Source organism: Cornus florida, unplaced genomic scaffold, assembly GCF_030987335.1.
Source record: "Cornus florida cultivar Cherokee Brave unplaced genomic scaffold, ASM3098733v1 CherokeeBrave_3.0.0_Hap2_Chr04, whole genome shotgun sequence".
NCBI lineage: Eukaryota > Viridiplantae > Streptophyta > Magnoliopsida > Cornales > Cornaceae > Cornus > Cornus florida.
Window position 1 is genome coordinate 93,617,986 of NW_026775574.1, and position 27,829 is coordinate 93,645,814.

General features: G+C 40.5%; 2 protein-coding genes across 2 annotated transcripts; one reads left to right on the top strand and one right to left on the bottom strand.

Annotated features, from left to right (window-relative positions):
- Positions 1–243: 243 nt before the first annotated feature.
- LOC132305377 (uncharacterized) lies at positions 244–5,288 on the top strand. Its single transcript, XM_059803025.1, has 2 exons — positions 244–1,136; positions 4,889–5,288. The coding sequence occupies exons 1-2, from the start codon at positions 244–246 to the stop codon at positions 5,286–5,288; spliced, it is 1,293 nt and encodes a 430-aa protein (XP_059659008.1).
- Positions 5,289–7,234: 1,946 nt separating this feature from the next.
- On the bottom strand, positions 7,235–26,673 carry LOC132303973 (nuclear transcription factor Y subunit C-1-like). The gene is made up of 2 exons (XM_059801433.1): positions 25,975–26,673; positions 7,235–7,484 (listed from the first exon to the last, which is right to left on the bottom strand). Exons 1-2 carry the CDS (start codon positions 26,604–26,606, stop codon positions 7,481–7,483), a joined length of 636 nt encoding a protein of 211 aa, XP_059657416.1. The 5' UTR covers positions 26,607–26,673; the 3' UTR covers positions 7,235–7,480.
- Between the last annotated feature and the right edge of the window lie 1,156 nt (positions 26,674–27,829).

Consider the following 27,829-nt stretch of genomic DNA (forward strand, 5'->3'; position numbering starts at 1 on the left):
TAATTTGAGGGAGTCCATGCGACGTGTTCCTCCTGTCTACCACAAGGTCGTAAAAGAGTTCCATAGAGGCAGGGCTCCTGTGGTCAGGATTAATCGAGAAGGCACTGCAGGGGCAGAAGGTGTTCTGGAGGAGTTAGAAGTGATATCAGAGGCTAGTTCCTTTTTTGATAGTTTGAAGGAGTTGATGTTAATTCCATTGTAACCTTCGAGCTGGACGATGGCGAATACTTATTCAGAACAATTATGGCAGGAGATGCTTTCGGAATTATAGAGCTTGAACTGAATCTCATGTATGAAATTCTCTACACCAAGGTGAGTGTGGTGCATTGTAAATCAGGCTACATTTGCAGATCTGTTTGCTTCAGTTCAGTTGTTGTAGCCCTTGCCCTCTTTCATTCCGAGGAGAAGCAGGGATTCGATGGGTTTGATGTTGGGATTACCTATTTCTTGCTTCTTGGTGCCATCGTCCTCGATATAATTGCCATCGTCATGCTCTTTTTCACCATTATTACCCTCATGAGCATACAGTCCAATAGAACTTGGGTTAAAAAAATGCTCAACTTATTATTAGCTGTCAAGAATAGGAGGATTGCGGATGCAGCAAACCCTCCTCGTCCTTGCTATATGCAACTCTTGCACCATGGGTGGTCCGAGTCTGTCTCGCAATTCAACTTGATAAATTATTGCATACATAAACGTTCAAGATGGATGCAAAAACTCATTGATATTTTCCATCTTACCAACGTTTTCGATAGGCTCAACTATGTGAAAAGCGTATCATTCACCGGAGAGTTAAGAAACTTCATCTTCAACGAGCTACTAATTATAGCTAGGACATGGAAACATGGAGCAAATGCCGAGGAGATCTATTCAGGCAGAGGGGAAGGGGTTCTTCGTGAGAGAGGTCACCACAATCTACTTCCTTCTGTTGAAGAAGTCGAATATGATAGAAGCCTTCTATTGTGGCACATTGCAACTGAACTCTGCTACAGTGACACTAAAAGCAATGCTGCTGCTAGTACAGGGGACGACGACGACATTGGCAAGTATCGTAATTTTTCGAAGCTCCTGTCAGATTACATGTTATATCTTCTAGTTATAGAGCAACAAATGATGGCTGCAGTGGCAAGTGATGGGTATATAAGATTCATGCATACCTGTTCCGAGACCAAGCATATATTTGGAAGAAGGAAATTGTAACGACCCTAAACTAAAACTATTTATACAAAAATTTCCGCCTAAAAGTGGTCCTGTAAAGTTTTTGACTTATCTATATATATAATTAGTATAATGACTTTTCAACTGTAGGGCCCACCTAAGATATAAGGGTCATTATAGACCCATTTAATTCCAATTTGCTTTCTCTCTCAGGCGCTTAAATATCTCTCTCTCTCTGCTTCTGTTTTTTTTTTCTTTTCTTTTTCTTTTTCAACTTCAATCCTTGATTTCTCTCTCAATTCTTGGCGGATTTAGGTGCCGTTTGAGGCAAAACGACGAGCACGACGAGCTTTACGTGCTAGTACTAGAAATTCCAGCTTTTGGTCCTCTTTGGGAGCTCGAATTTAAGGACCCATTTTAAGGGTTTTGTGCAAATTTGAGGTAGGGACACCTTAATCCACTACCTTCTTGTTTCATTGTGAGTTATAATCATTTGTTATGCCAAGCATGCTTAATTAGAAGTTAATTGTATCAATGATTATTTTAAATGTTGTCTAGAGAAATTCATGTATTTGAATGTGAGTTGTTTTATGTGTAAAGTATGCTTAAATGTATTTTGTTATATCTTAATGTGTTAATAATTACTTGGGAGATATTGAACATGTTGAATGTTTCATTTTATGGTGTAGAATTTTAAATGCCATGACATTGAATGTATGGAACATAGATACATGCACATACCATTGGGTTTGCATAAAATGGGAGAAATTGTTCTTGAAATAAATATGGGGAATTTCAGGGAAGTGTTTTTGATGAAATGGTTTTATGCGAAACACGGTCGCTGCGGGGTTACCAACGAGCCGGAGGTTAATATAGCCTAGAAGGGACTAGGGAATCGCCCTAGCGTGGTTGAGCTAGCTGGGCCCCATAATGTCGCCGCGGAGTTACCAAGGGTCAGGGACACTAGCCAATCCTCCTCTCGTGTCGCAGCGGGGCTACCAAAGGACGGGCTGTATTAACAGTTTGGAAATGATGTTTTGGATTATGAAAATGGGGAGCGACACTAGCATGCATTGCATCTCATACCATTGCATTGGATATACTTGACATTGAATCGTTATGCTGTATTATTTCCCGATATTGTATGATCCCCATTTCCCATTGGCCTATACTTTGTTTGGATTCACAAGGACACAAGATGTGTGTCTTAAGTGTCACCTGCTGAGCTTTATGCTCACCCTACTATTTATATTATTTTTTTTCAAGTCTTGGAAATGAACTAGTGGACGACAATCTACCTCAAGCTTGAAAATTGTTAGAAGGTTGTTTGCTATTTTGTATTTTGACCGTTCTATATATATTCGTAGTTGTGGAAATATAACTAAGTTAGTATTCATGGCCTTGTAACTTAAGAACGAACTTATCTTTTGTTTGATGTAAATGAAACTAGTGGAATTATGGTATATGTTTCCATGCAATTGTATCATGTAACGTTGTAAGACAGGGACTTTAAATATTAATCTTGTATTTTGGGACTGTAATTATGATAATTTAGATTAATTGGTGTGTGCATGTTCCACCATGAAAGGAACTATGTTAAGGTATAATGAACGGATGAATGGGTTGCTAAATGATTTTATGTGTTTTGTGTATTGGGACAGGTTGTTGAAGGTCCATTTTTAGGGGAGGTTATGACGAATTTTTTTTAAATTTTGGCATCAACCAGGGTCGTTACAGGTCCTTCAACAACCTGTCCCAATACACAAAACAAAAAAATATACTCCAGCATCCCATTCATTATACCTCAACATAGTTCCTCTTATGGTAGAACATGCACACACCAATTAATCCAAATTATCATAATTACAGTTCCAAAATACATGGTTAAAATCTAAAGTCCATGTCTTACAACGTTACATGATACAATTACATGAAAATATATACCATGATTCCATTAGTTTCATTTACATTAAACAAAAGATAAGTTCGTTCTTAAATTACAAGGCCATGAATACTAACTTAGTTACATTTCCACAACTATGAATATACATAGAATGGTCAAAATACAAAATAGCAAACAACTTTCTAACAACTTTCAAACTTGCGGAGGATTGTCATCCGCCGTTTCTTTGCCATGACCTGAAAAAAATAATAAGTATGTAGGGTGAGCTATATGCTCAGTAGGTGACACTTAAGACACGCATCTTGTGTCCCCGTGAATCCAAACATAGAATAGGTCAATGGGAATGGGGATCATACAATATCGGGATAATACAACATTCCAACCAAACTCAAGTACAAACAATGCAATGCCATGAAATGCGAATGCATGCCGATGTCGCTCCCCGTTTTCACATTTAAAATCCATCACTTTCAAACTGTTAATATAACCCGCCCTTTAGTGACCTCGCAGCGACACGAGAGGAGGATTGGCTAGTGTCCCTGACCCTTGGTACCCCCGCGGCGTCATTATGGGGCCCAGCTAGCTCAACCACGCTAGGGCGACTCCCTAGTCCCCTCTAGGCTATATTAACACTCCGGCCCTTTGGTACCCCCGCGGCGACCGGGTTTTCCAAAAACACTTTCATCAAAATACGTTTCCCCAAAACTCCGTATTTTCATTTCAAAAACAATCTTCCCAATCATGTTTCATAGTATGCATGTACATCATGTTCTTAATGCCATGGAAGTGAAGGCTTTCACATTATACAATTGTACATACATTACAAGTACTCTAGGGAAATTACACATGCCATCCCATATCATTCTAGCAAGTTCTACAACAATATAAGCATGGTAAATCAATTTATCAAACAAGGAAATTAGTCAAATAAACATGTTCTCATACAACTCAAGTAACACATTTAATCATAACCTCACATATAACACTTACATCATCTTTAGTACAATTAATTCAAAAATAAACATGCTTTTCAACAATTTAGGAGGTATAATTCACAAAAAAGCAAGAACATCATGAGTTAAGGGCCCCTACCTCAAGATTGCACAAAATCCTTAAAATGGATCTCTAAATTCGAAGGCTAAAGAGAGACCAAAAGCTAAAATTAATGATACAGCAGCGTAGACCTCGTCGTGCTCTTCGAAGAGCCGCAAACGGCTTCCAAGTATTCCAATTGATGAGAAGAAACCAAGCTTGTAAATGATGGTAAAAGAAAAGAAAAAGGGAACTGAGTGGAGAGAGCGAGAGAACGTAATTGAGAAGAGAGAAAATGAGAGTCTGATATGTGAATTAAGTCATTTGTAATGACTTTGGTACAAGTGGGTCCCACTATCATATAAAAATATTTCATTTGCTCCCCACTATGTTGGCTGCCATCTCCTCATGATCAGACAAGAGAGATATATATATCATATGTATTTATAAAATTTAACTAAACCAAATCCCATTAATATTTTTTTTGTGGGTCCCGCGGCAACACATTACCAATCTCTCTTATTCTTTTTCACTCAATTCCCACGGCTGGCACTTAGTAGCAAGCTTCTCAGCTCCATTTGATATCATATATATATATATATATATATAACAAAACTAAATTATCCCATTAAATATCACAAGTGGGTAAAATCTGCAACCACAATTAGATAATTAATTATGGTAACCAAAAATATAATGAAATGAATTAAAATCTTAGAAAATTGGGTTGTCAAAGAAATCACAAGTGCAACAGGAACGTCCGAGTATCTTTGCTGTTTATAATTTTTTCTGCAGAGAGAAATCAGAAGAGGACGAACAGATGAGAGCCTGCAACACTATCCTGTCTATTGATACCAAATTTAATTTCGAGGAATATATTTACGTGAAATCCGTGCTGTTTGATGCCTGCCGGTTGTCCAAAGCGCTGAAAAAGTTGGGCGAGAAAGATAAATGGGAAACAATAAGCAGTGTTTGGGTAGAATTAGTGTGTTATGCTGCAAGTCGCTGCGGAGCATATACTCATGTCCAACAACTGAATAAAGGTGGAGAGCTCATTACTTTGGTTTGGTTATTGATGGTCCATCTGGGCTTGTGCGGTCGATTTCAAGAATTGGGATCATTCCAGCCTTTCAATTTCAACCCCGGAGAGGAACAAGTGGAAGCCACACCCTTCGACATAAGTGGGGTCAAGTAATAACCCATTGAAGATGTACTTTGCTACTGTACTCCCTTTTCAGCAATTTAATCGAATAATAATACTTTTCATTAAAATTATAAGCACAACATAGCAATCTCTTCTTACAATCTAAATCCAACTTCTAATATCATATTTTTAGTTTAAACCAGGTAGCGGTTGATTTTTCGGTAACTTCTATATAGCTTTCATTTACTATTTCTTTACGCAAATGATCGACCCTCCTTCTCTCTCAACTCTTGCGATCATGCAACACTTTGGAGAACGTGTAAAAATAGCCGATGGTAAAATATATTTTACTTTTTAATGGAGACATCATCGGATAAATATCTGGTAGTTCAAGTTCAACACATTGATCGGTCATTCGCCTCTGAGATCATGATTGATAGCAACTTCCAAAATGAATGCATCGGCCAATCAAAATGAATGAATTGGGCTCTGTTTAACCCAAATTATTCGTATTTGCACATAACACGGAAGAGTATCATCGCTTCCAAGTTTCTTGTCTCCTCAAATAGCTGTCGACATGTTTTAGTCAATTTCTCTCTGGAACCAAAGGAGACCCATCAAATGAAAACTTCTTGTTTGGAATGTGTTATGATATTATTTTTCTGACATTATTAATCTTTAAATTTGAGCTCATATCATATTTGGAACGCTTGATATTGATTTGGAATAGATCAAACAATATTTAGATTTTTTTGCCAAAACCCATGTCACCAAATTGGTAATATTGCGTGTTTTGATACTGTAGCGGAGGAACTAAACAAAATTTCGTTACCAAACATAGTTTCAATTTCTATTCAAAATACTCCTACAACAAAACTATTGTTTTTATATTGACCAAAAACATAAAGCCTAAAACACATCGCATTCCGAACTGGCCCTTAGGCTGCTGTTCTAGAGAACCAGGAGAACCAAAGAGACTGGCCTGCCCACGAGCCCGATAGGGTAGCCAAAAAAGAGCAAACAGTACACTATCTCGAAGCCTTTCATAATCTGTCAAAACTCAGAATTACATAGAATAGATCAGCCACACTCTGCATATGGTATGGTGTAACCCAAAAAACAAAAAGGACTTTATCCCTTCAATGAATATAAAAACTACGCGTAAAAAGCAAACTAACAGTTAACTACAAGTGGTTTTCACAATTACAAGCAAGAAAATCTTTAATTCACATCCCCAGAAAAGAAACTAAAACCATGGCAATTTTTACCTACAACCCGTATAACAATTTGAATTTTACAGCAATATCTGCAAGTGTTAATAAAAGTCATTAATTAACACCCCCAAAAAAGAAACTAAATGCCATTTTTAACCTAGGTTCCCTATAACTTTAGTTTACAGCAATATATGTTAAGTGTAATGAAAGCCAATATAACATTAGTAAAGTTGTTCTTTTACCAGAAAAAAAAAATAATAAATAAATAAATAAATATGAGTACCTGTCAAATTAAACAATGGTTTTGTCAATATATATACATATATATATATATATATATATATATATATATATATATATAAAACAATGTTTCTACAAAGAGGTGTGGTAAAAAGAGTTTACGACATATCAAATCCACCAAAACGCATAACCATGGGTCAAGACTCGAGGTCATGTTGTTCATTGAGAACTGAAGACTGAAGGGTTAAGATGAAGGGAGTTGGAGAAGTGTTGAAGTTTCTACTATGAAGGGGTTCAATTTGAACATGATAACATCCATTAAAGAATCTCTCTTTATGCAATACACCTCCTATCAAAGTCTTTAGTTTCTCTATGTAAACCAGTTACTTTCAGAGTTGTTGGCCAAGTGGAAAATAGATTGTGTTGAATATTGAAACAATCCTAAGCAAATAATCATAACAAACCTGAAAAAGAAGACCATAATCCGACTTCCAAGAACATTAATACAGAAATCTATCAAATTAATTCAGTAACATAAGAGACTTAAAAGTTAGAACTGCACATAAATTATCATAAGATGAATCACAGAAGCATCTTGTAACTGCACACAATCAAGTTTTTATCGGTTTCTAACATTATCAAATCATTATAGCAAAGCCTTTCACATATAATAGCACTCTAAGTGCATTACCAATTTTGTAATTAATAATTAAGAACTCCAAGTACCAATAACAAACTTGAGTCTTCCATTGTGCCACTCAGCACGATAAGCATCTGCAGATGAGCCGTCTAACTGCACAAAGCAAAAGTGAATCAAGTAAATACCAACATCTTTAGAGTCTGAACTATACATATACTCAATTGTATACTGATACACCTTAGGCAAATTACACAATAAGATAATGCTTTAAGCAAGGCATTCTTTGGTCAAATTAATGAATCTCCATACATTTTTCCGAACACAGTCAATTATAATGGAATTTTCAAACCAAACTAGGAAATTTGACGAGGCTAAAGATTAGGTAAAGTCTCTTCTTCACATGCATTAAAGAGCTTCGACAACCCTTAGTTGTAATCAATCATAAAGTTGGGTCAAGTTCCTTTATCCAACCTAAAAATTGGATTTGTAGGCATAATCATGCAATCTTAGAACAAGGAAATTAGTTTACAGAACCATGGCCGAAACCTGATTTGCCAGGTAAAATTACTGCCAAAAAATCAGCACCTTTGAACACAGTTTTAGATGGGGAAAATTACACTTACCGCTCCTGAGGTTCAGTCAAATTACACGCACCTCCCTACTTGTTTGACACAGACTGGCCTCCCAGGTCAGTGACATCCGTAATGCGCGGTTAACAGTCATGCCATTTTATGATTATGCCCTTTGTTTTTAGCATTATTTTAGTTGGCAAGTCAATGAAATGTAAAAAGACTACAAAGTCCATTAGAAAAGGCCATAAATATTGGGTATACCATCTTCTCTATTATCTTTTTACCATCTCTAGCATCCAAATGACTCCACAATCGACACATTACACACACAAAGAGTAATATATGCGAACATGTACATAAATATAAATGAATATATGCTACTCAAATCTTCAAAATGCTAAACCTAACCACCATTTCCACCACCCGTCAAAGCTAATAGCTCTTTTGCTCCAACTCGATCAAGATCGAACAGGCACGAACCCTTCTTGTTCTACAGCAGAGAGTGAGCAGATCTTTTTTTATCACATCTTAAGCTCTCCCTTACACTTCATCTTTGATTGTGTTGAAATATTTCATTTTTGGGTCTCCGTACATCAAATTTCTCATGGTTAGCAAATGACCTTTCCAGCTCCTATAATGGCTGCCTCACTCCTCTGCTTGCCCTCTTTCAACAAGTACAAGTACAAACTAATCAACCATCCGCCCTGTCTCTCTGTCTTTATATATATATAACATATCTTGGTAGTCCAAATGTTTGGATTATGTGGGTCTTTATTTTGTAATTGGTTTTTTTTTTTTTTTTGGGGGGGGGGGGGGGAGTTGTGTTTATTTTTACCAGTTTCACGATAATTCGAATTGGAATACGGATTCAATTAGTGAACTTTAAGATCAAATGAGTAGTGATTCTCTGAAAATCACATGTTACATTTGTAAAAGAGTTCTCCTGTGAATCAGGTAGAACCTAGAAAGATACTTTTATCTAAAAGAGCTTCGGCTTTGTTTGAGGTCCTTCCAATTGAATGATCACAGGGATGCGAATAGAGATTCTGAGTGGAAGGGAAGTTGTCTAGAGAGAAAACCTTACCCCTTCTCTCTCTCCCTTATAAGGCAAAATGTATATATATCACATGTATGTATCTATCACACCCATCAATTTCAAATGAAAAAGAATCGTAAGAGGATTTAAGGATATTAAGGTAATTTCATTTAAGTAAGGTTGTTTTTGTCTTCACATGATATGGTAGTTTTTGTCTTCACATGAAAGTTTGCTTATGTCAGCACCTTCTGTCGTTGACCGTGTTAACCATTAACGGAGGGGAGATCGGTGTTAATCACATACAAACTTTGAGGGAGGACAATGTAATTTGCCAAACTAGGAGGGACGTTCGTGTAATTTGATTGAACCTCAGGGGAGGACAGTGCAATTTTTCCTTTTAGATATGTTGTTTCACTATATAAGGTATAGTATTCATATAAAATTTCATTAGATTAGGAGTATCTTTGTTATTGAAATTGAGGCATAAATTTTATGCTACAAGATTTATACAAGTAGATCACCCATGCAACATAAGTTAAGCATCTGAAGTTCACGCTATTCAGAGATCTTTTGTTCAATTAAATATACGGAGGAAATTTAAAGAAAAATGCATCTAAATTGAGCTTACAGCACAGATGGTCCAAATTTGGGTGCTTAGTTGAGCGGTTAAATGTAGTCAGATTAGGTCAAATTATACATATAAGAGTCGTAATCAGATTTTAAATTACTAAACTTTACAAAGTCAAAGAGTCCAGATAGGTCAAATTTAATAACACTTGTCTTTCTAAATATGGCACTAATTAGTTGTTATACTTAAGAATTTTTTGGATGAGTACTTATAAAAAAAAAAAATTTTAAATAATTTTTTGGATGAGTAAGGATTTCTTAAGAGCATAAAAATCATTTGCTTAAAGTATATAGAGCATAAGAGACCTTCTTTAATACTCCCCTCTGCCCCATAATAGATGGGTACTCACAGTTCCCAAAGTACCCATCTATTATGGGACGGAGGGAGAAATCTAAATTGATAATGGAAATCTATAATATAACTACTAATTAAGAGTGTAATAAGAATACAGGAGGAGGAAAAGAACCAGTAATAATATATAATAAATAATTAAATCTCACTTGAAGGTTGGATATGTTCCGTAGCATTCCTTACATAATATATTTGAGGGGATGGATATGTTCCTTACCTCTATTGGATTCGTTTTCCTCTTGGTTGGTTGAATATGTTGCTTACCTATGTGGTTGGATGTAATCCTTACCTGAGTTTGGATGCATTCTCTTGCACAATGCATTAAGAGAAATATCTTACGCCTTCTATTACAATCTTATTTATTATTTAAATATAATATATATATATATATATATATGAGAGAAATATCTTAAACAATGGTTAAGAAACAAAGTTTATTGTTAAAACATGAGGATTAACTTATAATTTAATGACGAGAACATGAAGTTGAAAGAGGTTTAAGATTGCACAGGTTCATTGGGTATGGGGTTTTATAATTATTATGTGACATTATATAATTACACATTTGCATATTGAGGTGAGGTAAGGTAATTACTTGTTGAATGGTAATCTTGTTGAACTTGTGAGGACACCCCTTCCTTAAAATTACAAGTAATTGATGGTTGTAGAGAGTTGGTGGTGAAGACCGATATGTTTGTCGGCTTCCCAAATCCTCCAAATATACCGATACACAAGTTTTGATTCCAAAATCCAATAAATTTGGATTTTTGTAGTATTTTAATGAATTTTTTTAAAAATTTATAAACATATATGGATAGTAAATTAAATAATGAATCTTAAGTTGATGACAATAAAATATTAAATTTATTTAACACTATCATGACCAAAAATGCAAACGAATATGAAAAAAAAAAAATCAAAATAATGTTAACTGGATTTAGAAAATGAGTTGTTTACAATGTACAAAAGAAAAGAATTAGAATATAATGTGAAGATGCCTTTCTAGTTTCTACAAGTCTTATACTCGTAAATACAGCATATAGTATTTTAAAATATATATATACAAGTTGACTACCAAGGTTCTTGCTTTAAGGTTGAGGAAAGTTTTGGATGGCATCATTTCGGACTCTCAAAATGCGTTTGTGGGAGGCCGTCAGATTTTGGATTCAGTCCTTATTGCCAGTGAGTGTGTGGATTCCAGGTTGCGTTGTGGGGTCCCGGGAGTTCTATGTAAGTTGGACATTGAGAAGGCGTATGACCATGTGAGTTGGAACTTCCTTCTTTACATGTTGGAGAGGATGGGGTTCGGTGATAGGTGGAAGAGATGGATCCACTTTTGTATTTCCAATGCTCACTTTTCGATTCTTGTGAATGGAGCTCCTACGGGTTTCTTCACTAACTCGAGGGGCTTGAGACGGGGATCCACTCTCCCCCTTCTTGTTTTTGTTGGTGATGGAGGCCCTTAGTAGATTGATGAGAAGGTCTATTGAGTTGGATTTTTTGAGAGGCTTTCGGGTGGGCAGGGATGCTGATTCCCAGTTGGAGATCTCACATTTAATGTTTGCAGATGACACTTTAGTTCTTTGTGATGCGGATGCGGTGAATAGGTTTGAGAGGAGGTTGGCGGGCTGGAAGAAGCAGTATCTCTCTAAGGGAGGCAAGGTCACTCTGATTAAGAGCACTCTCTCATGCCTTCCCACTTATTTTCTCTCTCTTTTTCAAATTCCCTCTTCAGTTGCAGAGAGGATTGAGAGGTTGTAGCGAAATTTTCTATGGAGGGGTAGAGGAGAAGAGTTCAAGTTTCATCTGGTGCGATGGGAGCAGGTTTGCAGGCCGATTCGAAATGGTGGTTTGGGTCTCCGAAGACTGGTGCCTTTTAATAAGGCTGGTGCCTTTTAATAAGGCCCTCCTAGGGAAATGGTTGTGGAAGTTTGGTGTGGAGAGACACTGGCTTTGGAGGAGGGTCGTGGCTAGTCGATTCGGGGAGATGAGAGGAGGGTGGAGTTCTCTGGAAGTGAGGGGTCCACGGGGGGTGGGAGTTTGGAATTTTATTCGGAAGGGGTAGGATGACTTTGCCAAACATATTCGGTTTCATCTCAGGGATGGGAGGACAATTAGTTTTTTGGGAGGATGTTTAGTGTAGAAATGTTCCTCCCGCTCTCACTTTTCCTCAGCTTTTCAGGATTACTTCGAATAGGCAGGCCATGATGGTCAACTGTTATCATCTTGATAGTGGGAGACTGGTTTGGGATGTTCGATTCAGGTGATTGTTTCAGGACTAGGAAATTGAGGAGGCCATTCGTTTCTTGGAGTTGTTGTATCGCCAAAGGATTGCAGTTGAGGATTCGGATAGTTGGACTTGGGCTGCCAACTCTCAAGAGAGTTTTGAGGTGAGGTCCTTTTTCAGGTGTCTCTCGGTTGATCCTAGAGTTCGCTTTCCTTGGAAGTCTGTTTGGCGCTCTAAGGCTCCTCTCAAGGTGGCTTTCTTTGTGTGGACCTTTGTTTTGGGAAGGATCTTAACCCAGGATAACTTGAGAAGGAGAAACCAGGTGGTGGTCAATCGTTGCTATATGTGTCTTCGAGATGAGAAAACAGTGGATCACCTTCTCATTCATTGCACTATGGCTAGAGAGTGCTGGGATTTGATGATTGGCTTGTTTGGGCTTCTCTGTGTTATGCCTGGATCCGCTAGAGGGTTGATTGAGGCGTGGAGAGGTTGCCCTGTGGGGGCTCACATTCAGGATGCGTGAAAGGCTACGCCGCTCTGTGTGTGGTGGTATATTTGGCTTGAGAGGAATAGGAGATATTTTGATGGAAAGGAAATGTCGATTTCGGTGCTTAAATTCTCTATTCTTTCCACTCTTTTTTGTTGGGTTTCAGGAAGAGATCATAGATCTTTAGAGGAGAAAGTAGATTTTTTTGCCTCTCTGAAGGCTTAGAGGCCCTTTGTGGTCTTATGTATTTCTCTTGGGTTCCGATCCCCTTTTGAGCACTTATATAAAATTTTACTTATCAATATATATATATATATATATATATATATATATATATAATTTTAGTTAATTAAAAAATATAGATTTTTTTCTTGCATGCATGTGTCCCAAAATAAACTCAAATTCATGAAAAGCACATGACACCCTAGGTTATAGAAGAAATGATCAGATTCCAAAAGTTCCCATAATTAACAATCAGTTACACAAGATTACATCTCTCTCTTGCTGTACTTCAGTAAATTCTCTCCTCACCCTCTTAGTTTTCAAAACAAAATATTGGTCCCTTCCACCACTGTTTCCCTCTAACCTCTAGATGGATGAAGATGCAAGAAATTCATTCTCCTTTCTCTCTCTAGAATTCTTACACTTCAATAGAAAAGTCACCTCCTTCCAAAAAAAATCCCCTTCTTATCCACCCGTAATGGTCTATTTATAGACCATTACAAATATTCTAACTAACTGATTACATAGGGCTCCTATTCAAGGGTTTTCTTCCTAGTGGAAAAGACTTTCCAATGGGCTTGATCTTCTTCAGTGGATCCTCCAAGCTCGGCCCATTCCGTGGTGCTTTTGCATGGGACATACTTCAATTGTTTGATCTGATCCCATGCCAGCGAGCTATAACCGGCCCATGCTACTTATTGCATCCTCAACTGCCCCCATAATTACTCCCTATTGATTAGGGGGTAATTATTAGAGGCTGCTAATCATGACCTGACGGCTCGAGAAGATCGCGTGGGAGAACGGACGGATAGATTTGGGGGTCGGCGTTTCGAGATTCAAAAAACTCCTCGCTTTCCCGACTCCTCGGCCCTCGGGCCCACCTTGTCTTTATAAGCCTCATAGATGTTCCATCGATTCTCTTTACCGTCTCCATCTCACTTTCTGTTGTTCGAATCTTCTTCAGCGATTTCTTGCAAAAGATCCTCCTTCCAGCGACCTTACAGTACTCTTTGCCGTTCTCACTTTCTAAAGTTAGTTTTATTTGCATTTTTCTTTCGAAAGACCTCTTTCTCTTCCTTAAAATCTTCATTCATTCTCACCATGACTGTAAATCTAGATGTTTTTCGCATGAAACTTCACCTCCCTGACAATATACAAATTAGAAATTGCCCTAGAGAGGTGAATATTAGAACCGGTGCTGGCCTTCTTCCAGGCGAGGTTCTGTTTTCACACCTTCATCTTAACCTCCTTAGATTCCCTTTGCATCCCTTCTTTTGCTACGTTTTCAACAAACTGAAATTTTCCCCTGTGCAAGTAAACCCAAATTTCCTTAGGATTTTGTTTGCTATGCTACGTCTGATCCGTGACAAAGATCTAGATCTGTACCCCATAGATCTTCTCCTCTGTTACAAGGTTAGCAAGATCAGAACTGATGAACCGTTTTACCACTTTTTCCCCATTGAGAAGAGGTCCATCTGCACAGATATAATCAAATCCGAGAAGGGTTGGAGGAAAAATATAATTGGGGTTAGGGGAGCCTGGTTTCCTCCAGCTGCGGAGGATTTCCCTATCCCGAGCGCTTTTGGAGAGTGCTCTGTCTCTTCTTACAAGAAATACAAAACCCATAAGAGTGACTGTCCTTGCAAGATTTGCATTCCCCGTGTTTGTACTTTCTTGTGCCGTTCCTTAGGCATTCCTTGTGATGATTTGAGCTACGGTGTGTGCAGGGATAGGGATAACTACCTGAAGCAGTACATTCTGACCAACGTTCCCTCCTGCTCGGACCTCCTCACTTCAGACAACCTCCTTGCTCCTCAGCCCTCGGCAAGACAATGTGTCAACTCCAGATCCCTTCCTTTGGCAGGAGGAAAACTGCCCCCAGGCCTGTTATCACCCCTGTAGCAAATTCTTCACCAGCTTCAGCATCTTCCTCTGCTACCCTTTCTGATACCACTCCTTCCACCGATCCAATCATGACGGCTACTGACCCGATCTCCAACACAGCGACCGCCAGTCCGAACGTGACCCCCTCTGTCAGCAATCTTCCCGGCTCTACTACTGCTTCCGCACGAGAAAAGGCAAGAGGAAAAAGGCACCAGCCTGATAGTGCCCTCAACCTCGATGATGTTCCTTTGTCACAGAGGGTTAGGCCCTCTGGGCCGAATGTGCTATCTCTAGCAAGGCCTCCTCAGACTAGGCCCCCTACCCCTTCTGGGCATGCCTCTGCCTCAGGAACGGCACCATGGAACCCACGCTTCATTCGAACAGACGGATCGTCTGTAAAACCGAACGAGACCATGTTCAAGGATGGTCAGACCGCTATGACATACTACAGGAGCATGTGGACTCCCAAGGACATTGAGGTAGCCAAGAGTCTGTCTCAGAAGGAAGTGTTCAGCCGATTTTCCTTATCTGCCATGGAGGTAACTTCTGCCTCTTAGTCAACAAATCTTTATACAGTCTTTACACTTAGTTTCTTCTAACCATCTGTTCGGCTTAACCAGTTGTCCTGTATATCTCTACAGACCCTGTACGGGATGATGGCTATGCAGAAGCAGGTTGAGCTTGTGAACGCCAAGGTTCGTACGCTCTCTGACAGCCTTAATGCAACGAACAAGGAGAACGATGCTTTGGCTGCTCAGAAGACTGAGTTGATGGTTCAGCTTGGTAAGGTTGAAAAGGAGAGGGACTCGCTGAGGAAGGAGACCGACTCTCTTCAGGATGAGAGGAATGCATTGCAGCTCGAGAAGAGCGTCTGGCATACCGAGCGAGAATCCCTTAAGGTTGAAAAGGAAGAACTGCTACACCTTCTGAGTGATGAGCAATCCGCTCGGATGGCCTTTGAGAAAAGGGCTTTGGACGAGCGCAATGCTTTACTCGACACCATTAGTAGGGTAAATGGTGGTATGCTAGCTCTGCATGCTCGGTTTTCCAGAGTTGGGGCCCTCAGATATGCTCAGGGGTTCCGAGAGGGTTATAACGATCGTGTTCCGGGTGAGGGTCAGACTGGTTCTACCCCTGATGATGTTGACAGGGAGCTGGAGATTGACCCTCCGGGTATTTATGCCGATCCAAACTCCACCGCTGCTGAGGGCATATTTGATAAGTGCCAAGAGATTGCCTCTTCCCGGATCACTCCTACTCCTTCTGCTGCTCTGACTTTGGACATTCTTCCTCTGTCCACCATGACTCCATCTGTTACTACTGCTGAAGATAACCCTCAGTGGAATGATTCTTCCAACACTATTGAGGGTAGGACTCAGCAGAACGATTCTGTCATTCAGCTCGACTCTCCTCCCCGTGAGGATGGTGACACCAACAATGATGAGGAGACCGTCCAGCACCATCAAGAAGCTGACGAGGCAAACGCTTCTTAGTTAGAACCTTTTTGATGTATTGACTTTCCTTCTTTTGTATTTTTGCCATCTGTATACCTCATCGTTTTTGTAACTCTTTAAACTTTATTATTAATGAGATGGCCGACTTCTGATCAAACTCTTTCTGTAAATTCTTTGATTTAATGATCTGATCTGGTTCTTCCCTGTATGTCAGTGGTTGGCTTTCAGCTAGTGTGTCACAGCAAAAGTAGTTTTTTGTGCAAGTTTTTGGCGTTCGGCTCATGGTGCCGAAGGCCACTTACTTTGCTGAGTGGTTGTCGCTCGGCTAGAATGCCATTTGCCACTTTCACTCTTTTATTTCTTTTGGCAAGTTTTTGGCGTTCGGCTCATAGTGCCAACTGCCACTTACTTTGCTTAGATGCCTGGCGCTCGGCTAGAATGCCACTTGCCACTTGGCTTTTTATTTCTTAGCAAGTGTTTGGCGTTCGGCTCATAGTGCCAGCTGCCACTTACTTTGCTCAAGTGCCTGGCGCTCGGCTAGAATGCCACTTGCCACTTGGCTTTTTGGCGTTCGGCTCATAATGCCAGCTGCCACTTACTTTGCTCAAGTGCTTGGCGCTCGGCTAGAATGCCATTTGCCACTTGACTTTTTATTTCTTAGCAAGTGTTTTGCGTTCGGCTCATAGTGCCAGCTGCCACTTACTTTGCTCAAGTGCCTAGCGCTCGGCTAGAATGCCACTTGGCTTTGCTATTTTTACTTAATCAACCTCTTAAAGAGGAATATTATTTTTATAAATCTCATAAACTTGTACATTCGCCTGTATTCAATTGAAAATAAACAAAATTCAATATTGAAATTCAACTTTTTATTGATAATACCTCTTCAGAGAAGTAACATTCCAAGGCTTGTTAACCAGCCTTCCTGCCATGATCTCTAAGGTATATGCCCCCTTTCCTATGGCTTCTGCAATTCTGTATGGACCTTCCCACGGTGGCATCATCTTTTTAACTATCCCCACCTTCTTTTTCAGAACCAGATCACCCGGTGTAAAGTCTCTGTGCTTTACTTTTTTGTTATGGCTATTCGCAAGCGTCTGCTGGTAGGATGCGAGCCTTACCGCCGCTGCATCTCTTTTTTCCTCCAACAAATCGAGGTTAAACCTCAACATACTGTCATTATGCTCTCGGTTCCATGCCAAGCTTCGAACAGTCGGAACCAAGTGCTCGACCGGTGTAACTGCCTCGGTACCATACGCCATGGTGAATGGGCTTTCTCCGGTCGGTCGCCTTGGGGTCATTCTGGTAAGCCCATAGGACGTTCGGCAGTTCATATAACCATTTTCCTTTCTTTTCTTCAAGCTTCTTCTTGATACAAGCAAAGGTTGTTCTACTTGTGATTTCCGCCTGTCCATTGGCCTGGGGGTGACTTACTGCCGCCAGCTTTTGATTAATTCCATATTCCTCCAACAACCCTCTTACTTGCTTACTGTCACGGTTGGTCCCATTATCCATAACGATTGACCTCGAAACACCAAACCAGCAAATAATATTACTCCAAATGAACCGTCTCACGTGAGTTTGAGTAACGCTCGGGTACGGCTCTGCTTCCACCCACTTAGTAAAGTAATCTGTAGCCAGCAGCACATACTTGTTCTGAGCTCTTGCAGTTGGTAGAGGACCAACCACATCCATCCCCCACTGTGCGAAAGGCCATGGTGTGGCCATTACGTGCAAGTCCTCAGGTGGTTGGTGAATCAGTGGTCCGAACCTTTGGCACTTATCGCACCTTCTGGACAATTCTTCCGCATCTCGCGACATGTTTGGCCAGAAGTACCCTTGCGTCATTGCTTTGTGCGCTAAAAACCTCCCCCTTGAGTGGTTTCCATATACACCTTCATGAATAGCTCGTAGTATCTGCCGAGCCTCTGTGGGGGTGACGCACTTTAAGTACGGTCCGGAAAAAGATCTTCTGTACAACTGGTTATATACTATGGCGTACTTTGCAGCATTCGATTTGATTTTCCTAACCTCATCTCTTTGCTCAGGCAGAGTACCATCGTGGATGTAAGTTATGATCGGATCAATCCAGCTTGGATCATATGGAATAACATTCACTTGCCAAGGATCTGAGCCCGAAGGTTCTTCGAAAATGGATATCTGGTTTAATATTCCTACTGGAATCACCCTTGCCAATGTTTCTCCAGAACCCGAGGCACTACATGCTAGCCGATGGGCATCCTCATTATGCTCCCTCGGAATTTGAATGAATTCAATTTTTTCAAAGTTTTTGATCTCCCGCATAACAGCAGAATGATATGCTTCCATCGTTTCATCCTTGGTTTCATACTCGCCATTCACCTGCCGAACAATTAACTGCGAGTCACTAAAAACAGTCAAATTCCTGACCTTCAGCTCCTTGGCAAGCTTAATTCCTGCCACCAGTGCTTCATACTCCGCCTCATTGTTCGTGGCTCCGAATTCAAGCCTAAGCGCTTGACTTAAGGATGTACCTTCCGGCGTCTGCAGTTTGATCCCAGTGCCTGCACCCATCTGATTTGAGGATCCATCGACGAAGAGTTTCCATAAGCAACCACGAAGGTCTTCCTCCATGTCTTTTGAATCACATTCTAGTAAAAAATCTGCCACCGCTTGCCCTTTGACTGCTGTTCTGGGTTCGTATGTGATATCAAATGAGCTTAACTCTATGGCCCACTTCGTCATTCTTCCTGAGAGATCTGGTTTGTGCAGGATTATTCTGATAGGGAAAGTGGTTAGAACGATGATAGGATGGGATTCAAAATAATGCCTGAGCTTTCTTTTCGCATGCACTAGCGAGAGTATCACCCGCTCTGCCTTTGAATAACGCCTTTCAGCCTTAGTTATTGTCTTGCTAACGTAGAACACTAGATATTGCTTCCCTTCTGCATAGCAGATCAAAACACCACTTGTCGCGATGCTGGATACTCCGAGATATAAAAATAGCTTTTCGCCCGGTTCTGGAGCTGACAGGACCGAAAGGTTCTGCATATACTTTTTCAGAGCAGTTAACGCTAGGCGCTGTTCATCCCCCCAAACTTGCCTGCCATAGCTTCGTATTGTGTCAAAAAATAGTTTGCAGCGATCTGACAATTTGGAAATGAACTGGCTCAGTGCAGCAATCCGTCCCGTAAGTGTTTGCACTTCTTTGACTGTCGTCGGCTCAGCATTCTTAGTCAGAGCTTCTGCTTGGGCAGGGCTTGCCTCGATGCCTCTAAGATTAACCACGTGCCCCATGAATTGGCCAGAACTTACAACGAATGAGCACTTGGTTGGATTGAGCTTCATTCCATATTGCCTCAGCACATCAAATACGTCTCGTAGATGTTTCACATGGTCAACTTTCTTCTTACTTTTTACCACCATGTCATCAATGTAAGCTTCCACGGTCTTCCCTATTTGTCCCTTAAAAATTTTGCTAATAAGTCTTTGGTAAGTTGCTCCGGCGTTCTTCAATCCGAATGGCATGACTTTGTAGCAATACGTCCCGCGTTCGGTAATGAAAGAAGTTTTTTCTTCATCAGCAGGGTCCATGGGGATCTGATTATAACCTGAATAAGCATCTAAAAAGGTCAAACGTTCATATCCAGTAGTTGCATCCACCATTTGATCAATCTTTGGCAGCGGGAAGCTATCCTTTGGACAGGCTTTGTTTAAATTGGTGAAATCAATGCACACTCGCCATTTCCCATTCTTCTTCTGCACAACGACAACATTTGATAACCAGTCAGGGTAGTACACTTCTCTTACAAACCCCGCATCAAGCAGCCTGTCAACCTCCTCGGCAATGATCCGGTTGCGCTCGGGAGCAAACCGTCGCTGCTTCTGCTTTACAGGTTTTGCATTGGGATTAACGTTCAAAGAGTGACAAGATACAGAAGGATCGATCCCTGGCATGTCTAGGTGACTCCATGCAAATACATCTGCGTTTTGAGACAAGAAATTAACTAACTCCTGCTTCTCCTCCTCAGCGAGTCGTTCCCCCACTCTGGTTGTTCGTTCCGGTCGGAACTGATCAATCTGCACATCAACCAGGGGTTCTTCAGTCAAGTCCACTGGCTCCTCCTCCCCATTCTGCTTGGAGGGAGGCTCCTGTAATTGCTATCTCGGACTTGCTGAACGAATGGGAACTTTCCCTTTTCCGGCATGCTTCAGCGTTACTAAATAACATTCTTTAGCTGCAACCTGGTCCCCATGAATGTCAATCACTTTGGTCACGTCTGGCACCAGGCATCTCATTACCTGATGCAGAGTGGAAGGAACACCTTGAACTCTGTGGATCCACCCTCTGCCCATCTGAAGATTGTAAGAGGGATGAATTTCAACAACCACAAAGGTTTCCATCAGAACCCTCTCGGCAGCATGTACCGCTACCTCCACTGTACCGACGGGCTCCACTCGTTTTCCATCAAACCCTAGTAGAGGATTCCCGGTGGATTTTAGCCGATCCTGCTTGATCTCGAGCCGATCAAATGTATCCCTTGGCATGATGTTCGCACTACTTCCAAGATCAATCAGAACTCTGCGCACCAAGCATTTGGCCACTGTCAAACTTACGACCAACAGGTCCTCATAAGGGAACTGAACACGCAATAGATCTGTTCCGTCAAACTTTATCTGCGTTGATGCGCTCTGTTGGTGCAGAGTGTTTACACTGCCTATCCTTCTCTTCATCTGTGCCTGGCGAAGGCGCGTTCGAAGCAGTTCATCTGACTCTTCAGCAGGCTTAGGCCGATCGTGAATTGCATTGATTATTCGGACTGGTTGCGTGTTATGAGAATTCGACTTCTGATTCCTCGTCACTTGCTCCATTGGTCGGTTTTGTTCCACCGCTGGGCCTTGAATATAACTTGCGAACTCCCCTCTGGCTATCAGCATCTCTACCTGTCTCCTTAGGTTCCTGCATTCGTTAGTCTGATGGCCAAAGTCAGAATGAAATGCACAGTGCTTAGACTGATCCCTGTGTTCGAGGGGTTGTCTGATTGGTAAAGGAGGTCGGAACCTATCTTTATTTTCTTGGTACAGTCTTGCTAAGGTAACTTTCAATGGAGTAACCAGCTCTTCCTCTCTGGGCCTCTTCTCAGATTTCCACGAGGAGCGCTGCGGCTGAACTTGCTTTTGCCTGATCTTTGCTTTGGTCTTTTCCTCCGTGGATATGACGGATGTCTTCCGAGCGTTTGCTGCCTCTTCTTCTTCCAATCGCACAAATCCATCGACTCTTTCATTAAGTTCATCCATAGTTTTCGGCGTATTCACCACCAAGCTTGTGTGGAATGGAGTGCCACGAGTCATGGCCAGTATAAATGCTTGAACTGCCGTTGAAGGGTGACATTCAATCACCATGCTCTTGGTAAGGTTAAACCTGGTTAGGAAAGCTTGGAGACGCTCATCATCATGCTGCTTCATTGTGAATAGGCTCGAAATGTCATTCGCTGGACGCTTATTTCCATAATATTGGCTTATGAACCGATCACACAAGCTTCGGAAACTATCCACTGAGCCCCTCAGCAGGTTCTTGAACCAATTGAGAGCTGGTCCAACTAGACTGGTAGGAAAGCACTTGCACATCAAAGAGTCATTCTCAGTGTTCAGAGCCATTTTCAACTGGATGTGATACACATGATCGATCGGATCGGTCGTTCCGTCGAACAGAATGAAAACGGGCATGGAAAATTTCCTCGGACTCGGAGCATTCAGAATCTCATCGGTGAACGGTGAATCAACCGTTCGAGCTGCTGAACGGAGTGCTTCATTTTCCCTCTAGAACCCCGCGGTTGCTCTCTGGTCTACAGATCTCCTCTCTGAGCCGTGATAGTCAAACGTCGCCATGGAAGGCCGATAAGTTGGATCGAATGATCTGTCCTCAACAAAATCTCTGCGCCATGGAGGCATAGCTTTGTGACGATCCAACTCTATTGCTTCACCTCGGCTGAGCGTTTCTTGATGTGGATCAAAAGTCATTGCTTCGTTTCGCCTGATCTGCTCACGCCGTGGATCTACGTGAGTCGATCCTTCACGATCATCAACACGACGAAGATTTGGCGGCAAACCGTTTGGCCGGATTTCCTCGCGGTGAGGATCTATCAGATTGTTTCCGACCTCCTCGCCGTGATGTGCCGCATCGGTACGTGCACCTTCTTCTCCTACCGGGAGCGGTCGCGGAATTACTGGAGCTTCTTGACGCTACATTTCAGTCCTTAGATCCGCATTTTCTCTCCGGAAAGCTTCGATCATGCTCATCAACTCATCAAGTTTCACCTGCTGGACGTTCTTTACCGTATTGGAGTTCTCACCCCCTATCATGATTCCGGATCGAAGCAAAGGCATGAATTACGAACTCCGAAACAGATCTAAGCGTCACCGATGCAAATTCCGTTAGATCTGGGCTCAACTTCACCAAATCGTGGTCACCGTGTGCTAGATCTGAGCTTTTCTAGCTTTGAACTCACCGGATCTGACTGCAATTGAACAAATCACAGTTGTGTCATTCCGAAGCAAATGCCTCAGAATCGACAATAAGCAAGAATTCTCTCTGAACAAACTACAATCTCACTGATCTGGATTCAACTTCCAGAAATCAAACTGTGTGCTCACAAACTTGATTGAAGTAACATGATACTGATCAGGCTCGAATCGATCTTCTTCGTCGTTCCCACAGACGGCGCCAATTGAAGATGCAAGAAATTCATTCTCCTTTCTCTCTCTAGAATTCTTACACTTCAATAGAAAAATCACCTCCTCCCAAAAAATATCCCCTTTTTATCCACCTGTAATGGTCTATTTATTGACCATTACAAATATTCTAACTAACTGATTACATAGGGCTCCTATTCAAGGGTTTTCTTCCTTTTGGGCCTGACTTTCCAATGGGCTTGATCTTCTTCAGTGGATCCTCCAAGCTCGGCCCATTCCGTGGTGCTTTTGCAATTGTTTGACCCGATCGCATGCCAGCGAGCTATAACCGGCCCATGCCACTTATTGCATCCTCAATGGAGTTAAGCGCAAAGGTCAATTTTAACTTCTCTATCAACCATTGTTGTAACCCAAAACAAGATCTACCAACATACTTTAAAAATTAAGATAGATCTAATCATATCAAGTGAAAAACTGAAAGTGACTTCAAAGAAGAAAAGGAAAACTACGAAAAAGATGAAGTGTCCCAAAGAAGTACTTCTATTATAGTTTACCTCTATATTAGTATAGTAACTCTACAGTAAAAATTTACAAAATGCAGTTACAAAATGCTACTGAACATGCAAGCAGTGACGGACCCAGAAAATTGATTGAGAGGGGGCGGCTTTGAACAACAAGAATATATAGTGGGGTATTATCAAAATTTGAGTGCGGTTTTATGATTTTAACAAAAAAAAGTATAGGTAATTTTGTAAATAAAAAAGATTTCAGTGGGGGCGGCCGCCCCACTGGTCTCATAATAGGTCTATCCCTCCATGCAAGAATACATGACAACAAAAAGGAACTACAACTAATTGCTGCTTGAAAATCCTGACTGCTCTTAAGCAAAATGCAAGAGAAGAATATAACTTAAATCTCTAAGACCCACTAAGATTCCAACTTGAATCCTCTTGATCCCAGGGTTTTTGGCACGTAATTGAAGCACAAGCATGAGAAGCAAATCAACCTCCACAGCTTCTGAGATTAAGAACTAGGTACGGTTTAGATCTAAATTCAACAAACTGTCTATCCATAGTAAGATCCTTGGAAATTTCTCCATTCCAAAAGCCATGACAAAAAGTATAACTATCAAAAGTAACAGAAAGGAAAAGAGAACTGAACAAGGCACCAACTATACACCTCTATAAAGAACAAAAAGGATCCGCTTATCTACAACATCCCAACAGATCTCAAGTGAATTCACTCTTTTTCTTTTTTCTCTTGTTGACTAGTGTGGATATTATGGTGGTTATGAAGACGGAGGTAATACGCAGAATGATGGAGAACCTAAAGATTGAGTTTGGTGAAAATCCGAGGGAACTTTAAGAGAGAGAAGGAGAGAGTGGCACTAATGGAGAGAGCCATGAGAAAAATAAAGAGAATCCAAATATCATTGCTGTCCTCACTCTCTTCTAGTGACGTTTCAAACGTTCTTTCAAACTGAAAATAGGTTAGGGCTCCTATACTATTTATAGGAGTGTGGGAGGAATAAACTGCTGTTTATATCAAGCATATACCAGAAAACATAGCTAAATAAAAATGTTACCAAATCATAGCAGAAAATTCAAGGGGAGTGGAGCATGGCAAGCATGTGAAGAACGTGTGCCTAACAAGACACATGGTGTCCCACTGTAAAAATGACCAAGGTATAAACCTCAAAGAAAATACAACAAGCTTTCATCTTCAGACCAAGCCACAAATCACTAAAATTCTAGAATCAGCTACACTCCAAATCCTGAGATCACACAACGATTGTGCACCAAACTCAATGAACTCTGATAATGTTCTCTATCCAAGACATCCTATGCAAAGCAAACAACAGAACCCATGTCTCCATCACTGCCCTACAACAGATAAGATATGATTCTTCACTGAATTTTTATCACCTTGCACTTACATCCCCAGTTAAAAATTTTACCTCAGCTCAACAAAATATCCATTCTAAGGATGTTGCAATGAGTTGCCTTTTCTGTGAAAAAAATCCACCTTGGAAGGTAATTTGGTGTTCCATATACGTTACAAGGAAAGCAAACCTCTAAAAAACCACTAAGAACCTTATAGTGATTAGTGACTTAACATCAAATCTTTTTAATCGCAAAGCTCTCATCTCACTTCATCTGCCTCCTCTCAAGCCCTCCACTTTATACAAGATTTCCCGCAATTCAACCATTGCTTCTATCTCATATTCATGCACTGACCTCCTAAATCTGCCATCCCAATTCATTCCATCTCCCGACCATGCACAGTCGTCTGTCACCACATAAATTCCTCACAGGATGTAGTCACCATCCACTAATTGTCCACAATCTATGTTGTATTCCAAATCCATTTTACCCAAGATATTGAAACAAAATCCTTCTATGAAAATGAAACTGATCATATCCCTTCATCATGCCAATCTCATGATCAGCTGCACTGCTCTATTCACGAATCACGTATACAACCATCTGGAATCAATCCCCTAGTTCATGTCACGTACGTAATCTAGACACCATAAAATGCTCATCTTGCACCAACTTTTATCAAAGTACCTTGTGGATGTGAAAATATGACTAGGATAACCATCTTCGACCACTCTCACAATCAGCTAAAAAAAAAAAGTTACTGACAAACTTGAGAAGCAATCAAAACTCTAATAAAAACAGCTCGTCCAAATTGCTCGATTCTATTGGTTGATTTGAGAATAAATTGTAACAAGAAAAAGGTCTATAGACAGCAGACCAATAACTCGAGTAGACCACACTCAGAACAATGAACACCACTTCAGCACAATGAAGTGAAACATAAGATTTTAACAACAAACATGCTTCAAAGTTATCCTCAACTCCAAAAAAAGAACATAAATTCAAATTTTGCAAACTAATCTAAAGAAAATTTCAGACCTATAAGCCCCAACATAGTAGGAAAATAACTCCTTTATACATAAACAACACTAAGAACGCATAAAACTGCCAAAACATCATCAAAAGCTCCAAAAACATGCTAAAAGGACAAATTTTTACAAAATCCAATAACCCAATAACACAAAATGAACCAACTGAGTCCGCAAAACTTCAATAAGGAGAAAAATTTACCTTTGCCCGTCGAGATTCCCCTGCCCATTGCTCCCTCCACTCCCATACGACCCATCCTCCGCCGCCGTCTGCCACACCGACTGCCACGCCTGCGACGGCGGTTGCACGTACATCCCCGGATCCATCGCCGGTCGACCCATCATCACCCCCGGCGGCGCCGGATGACCCATCGGCGGATAATAATACGGCACCCCACTGGCCGTCGAACCCACCATCCCCAACCCCGCCTCGTCCTTGATCTCGTCTCTTGGCACAATGTCCACCAAGAAATCGAAGATATCGGTCCGGGTAATCGCCGCCGCGATGTCGTTCTTCTGGAGGGTCCGGCGCTTGTTCTCCTCGGCGTGAAGCCACGACCGGATTGTGAGCTCGAGGATGAAGAGCTCGCAGGCCTTGGCGAAGAGGATCGGAGCCTCGGCGGAGATCATGCGGACGTCCTCGTCGGCCTTCATGATCTTCTTGATGCGGGCGAGTGGGAGCTGGTGGTTTTTGAAGTCGTTGACTTGTTCGATTTCTTGGCGCTGGTAGTTCCAGAACATCTGGAGCTGTTGTTGTTGCTGTTGGAGGAGGTGGTGGTAAGGTGGCTGAGGAGGGTAGGGGGAGGACTGTGGGGGCTGCTGGTTGCTCTCCATTTGGATGGTTATTTTTCTGGGAAAGTGATTTGGGGTTTGGGTTTTTGTTTGTTTTGAGGGAAAATAAAAATAAAAATGGGGTGGGGATATTTGGGGGAGAAGGGATAAGGTACAACAGTAGTACCCATGCTACTTGTGTGTCTATGACTAGACACACAGTCACACACACATACTTGATCCTCTAACAAATTCTTTTTTGAAAAAATAATAATAATAATTAATTAATTAAAATAAATAAAATTGGATAAAGAAACAATATATTTATACTAATATATGGTTTTAGTTCATTGGTTGGTAACTTTTTGTTAAGCAAAAGTTTGCCTCGTAGAGGAAAACCTTACTAGCATGCACCATTTTCAAAACATAATCCTTATTTACATAAATATATTTAATAAAACTATCTTCTTTTTCTTATTAGCATATTACATTATTATTATTATTTCTAGATGATTTTAGAAACTTGAATAATACTCTCTCGAGTAGTATAATAGAGGAAAATTTAGCTATACCCAAAAATTGAGCTGAATGAGGTTTGATTTGGGCTAAACATAATTAATATTAGACTATTGTAATGTTTGGATTGATTTGGTCACATCTAAATTTGAACTTAAAATTTGAGGTTGGAATTCATTCAGTCACATTTTTGAATTTGAACCAAAAATTTGAGGTTGGAGGTGTAGGTTTAATGCTCCGTTCGGTAAGAAGGAAAAAAATTGAATGAAAGGTAGAGAAAAAAAGGATAACTGAGACATCCTGGAAGAGAAGCGTTTCTCTCTTTTTATTGAGTTAGATGGAAAAGAATGAAAAAACTGATAATTTAATTTGATAAGTAAGATAAAAAAAATATAAAATTTTAAATTGTTTTTACTATTAAACCCATCTCTTACTTTATTTATAGATTTATTAAATACTTATAAAGGATAATGTAGTAATTTAAAACTTCTATAATAGGTTCACTGCCCATATTCGGACGAATGAAAATTTGTGAAGCGAGAAAGATGACTCATCCTTCTTATTATCCTTTCTTTCCTTATATTATCTCCACCGAACTAACCTTCCTATTTTTCTTTCTCCCCTTTTCTTTCCTTCCTACCAACCATAACATTAAAAGTTTGAGTAAAAATTAAAATAATTCTAACTCTTAACATCACACCATTCCAATATTTTTGTCTTCAAAATTCCTTTGAAAAGTGAGTGCATTGAGAAACGTTGGACCAATTTTA

Coding starts and splice junctions, on each gene's coding strand:
- LOC132303973 (XM_059801433.1), bottom strand. CDS start 26,606: ATGGAGAGCAACCAGCAGCCCCCACAGTCCTCCCCCTACCCTCCTCAG.
- LOC132305377 (XM_059803025.1), top strand. CDS start 244: ATGGCAGGAGATGCTTTCGGAATTATAGAGCTTGAACTGAATCTCATG. Junction 1,137..4,888: donor GCTGCAGTGGCAAGTGATGG/GTATATAAGATT, acceptor TTTTTTCTGCAG/AGAGAAATCAGAAGAGGACG.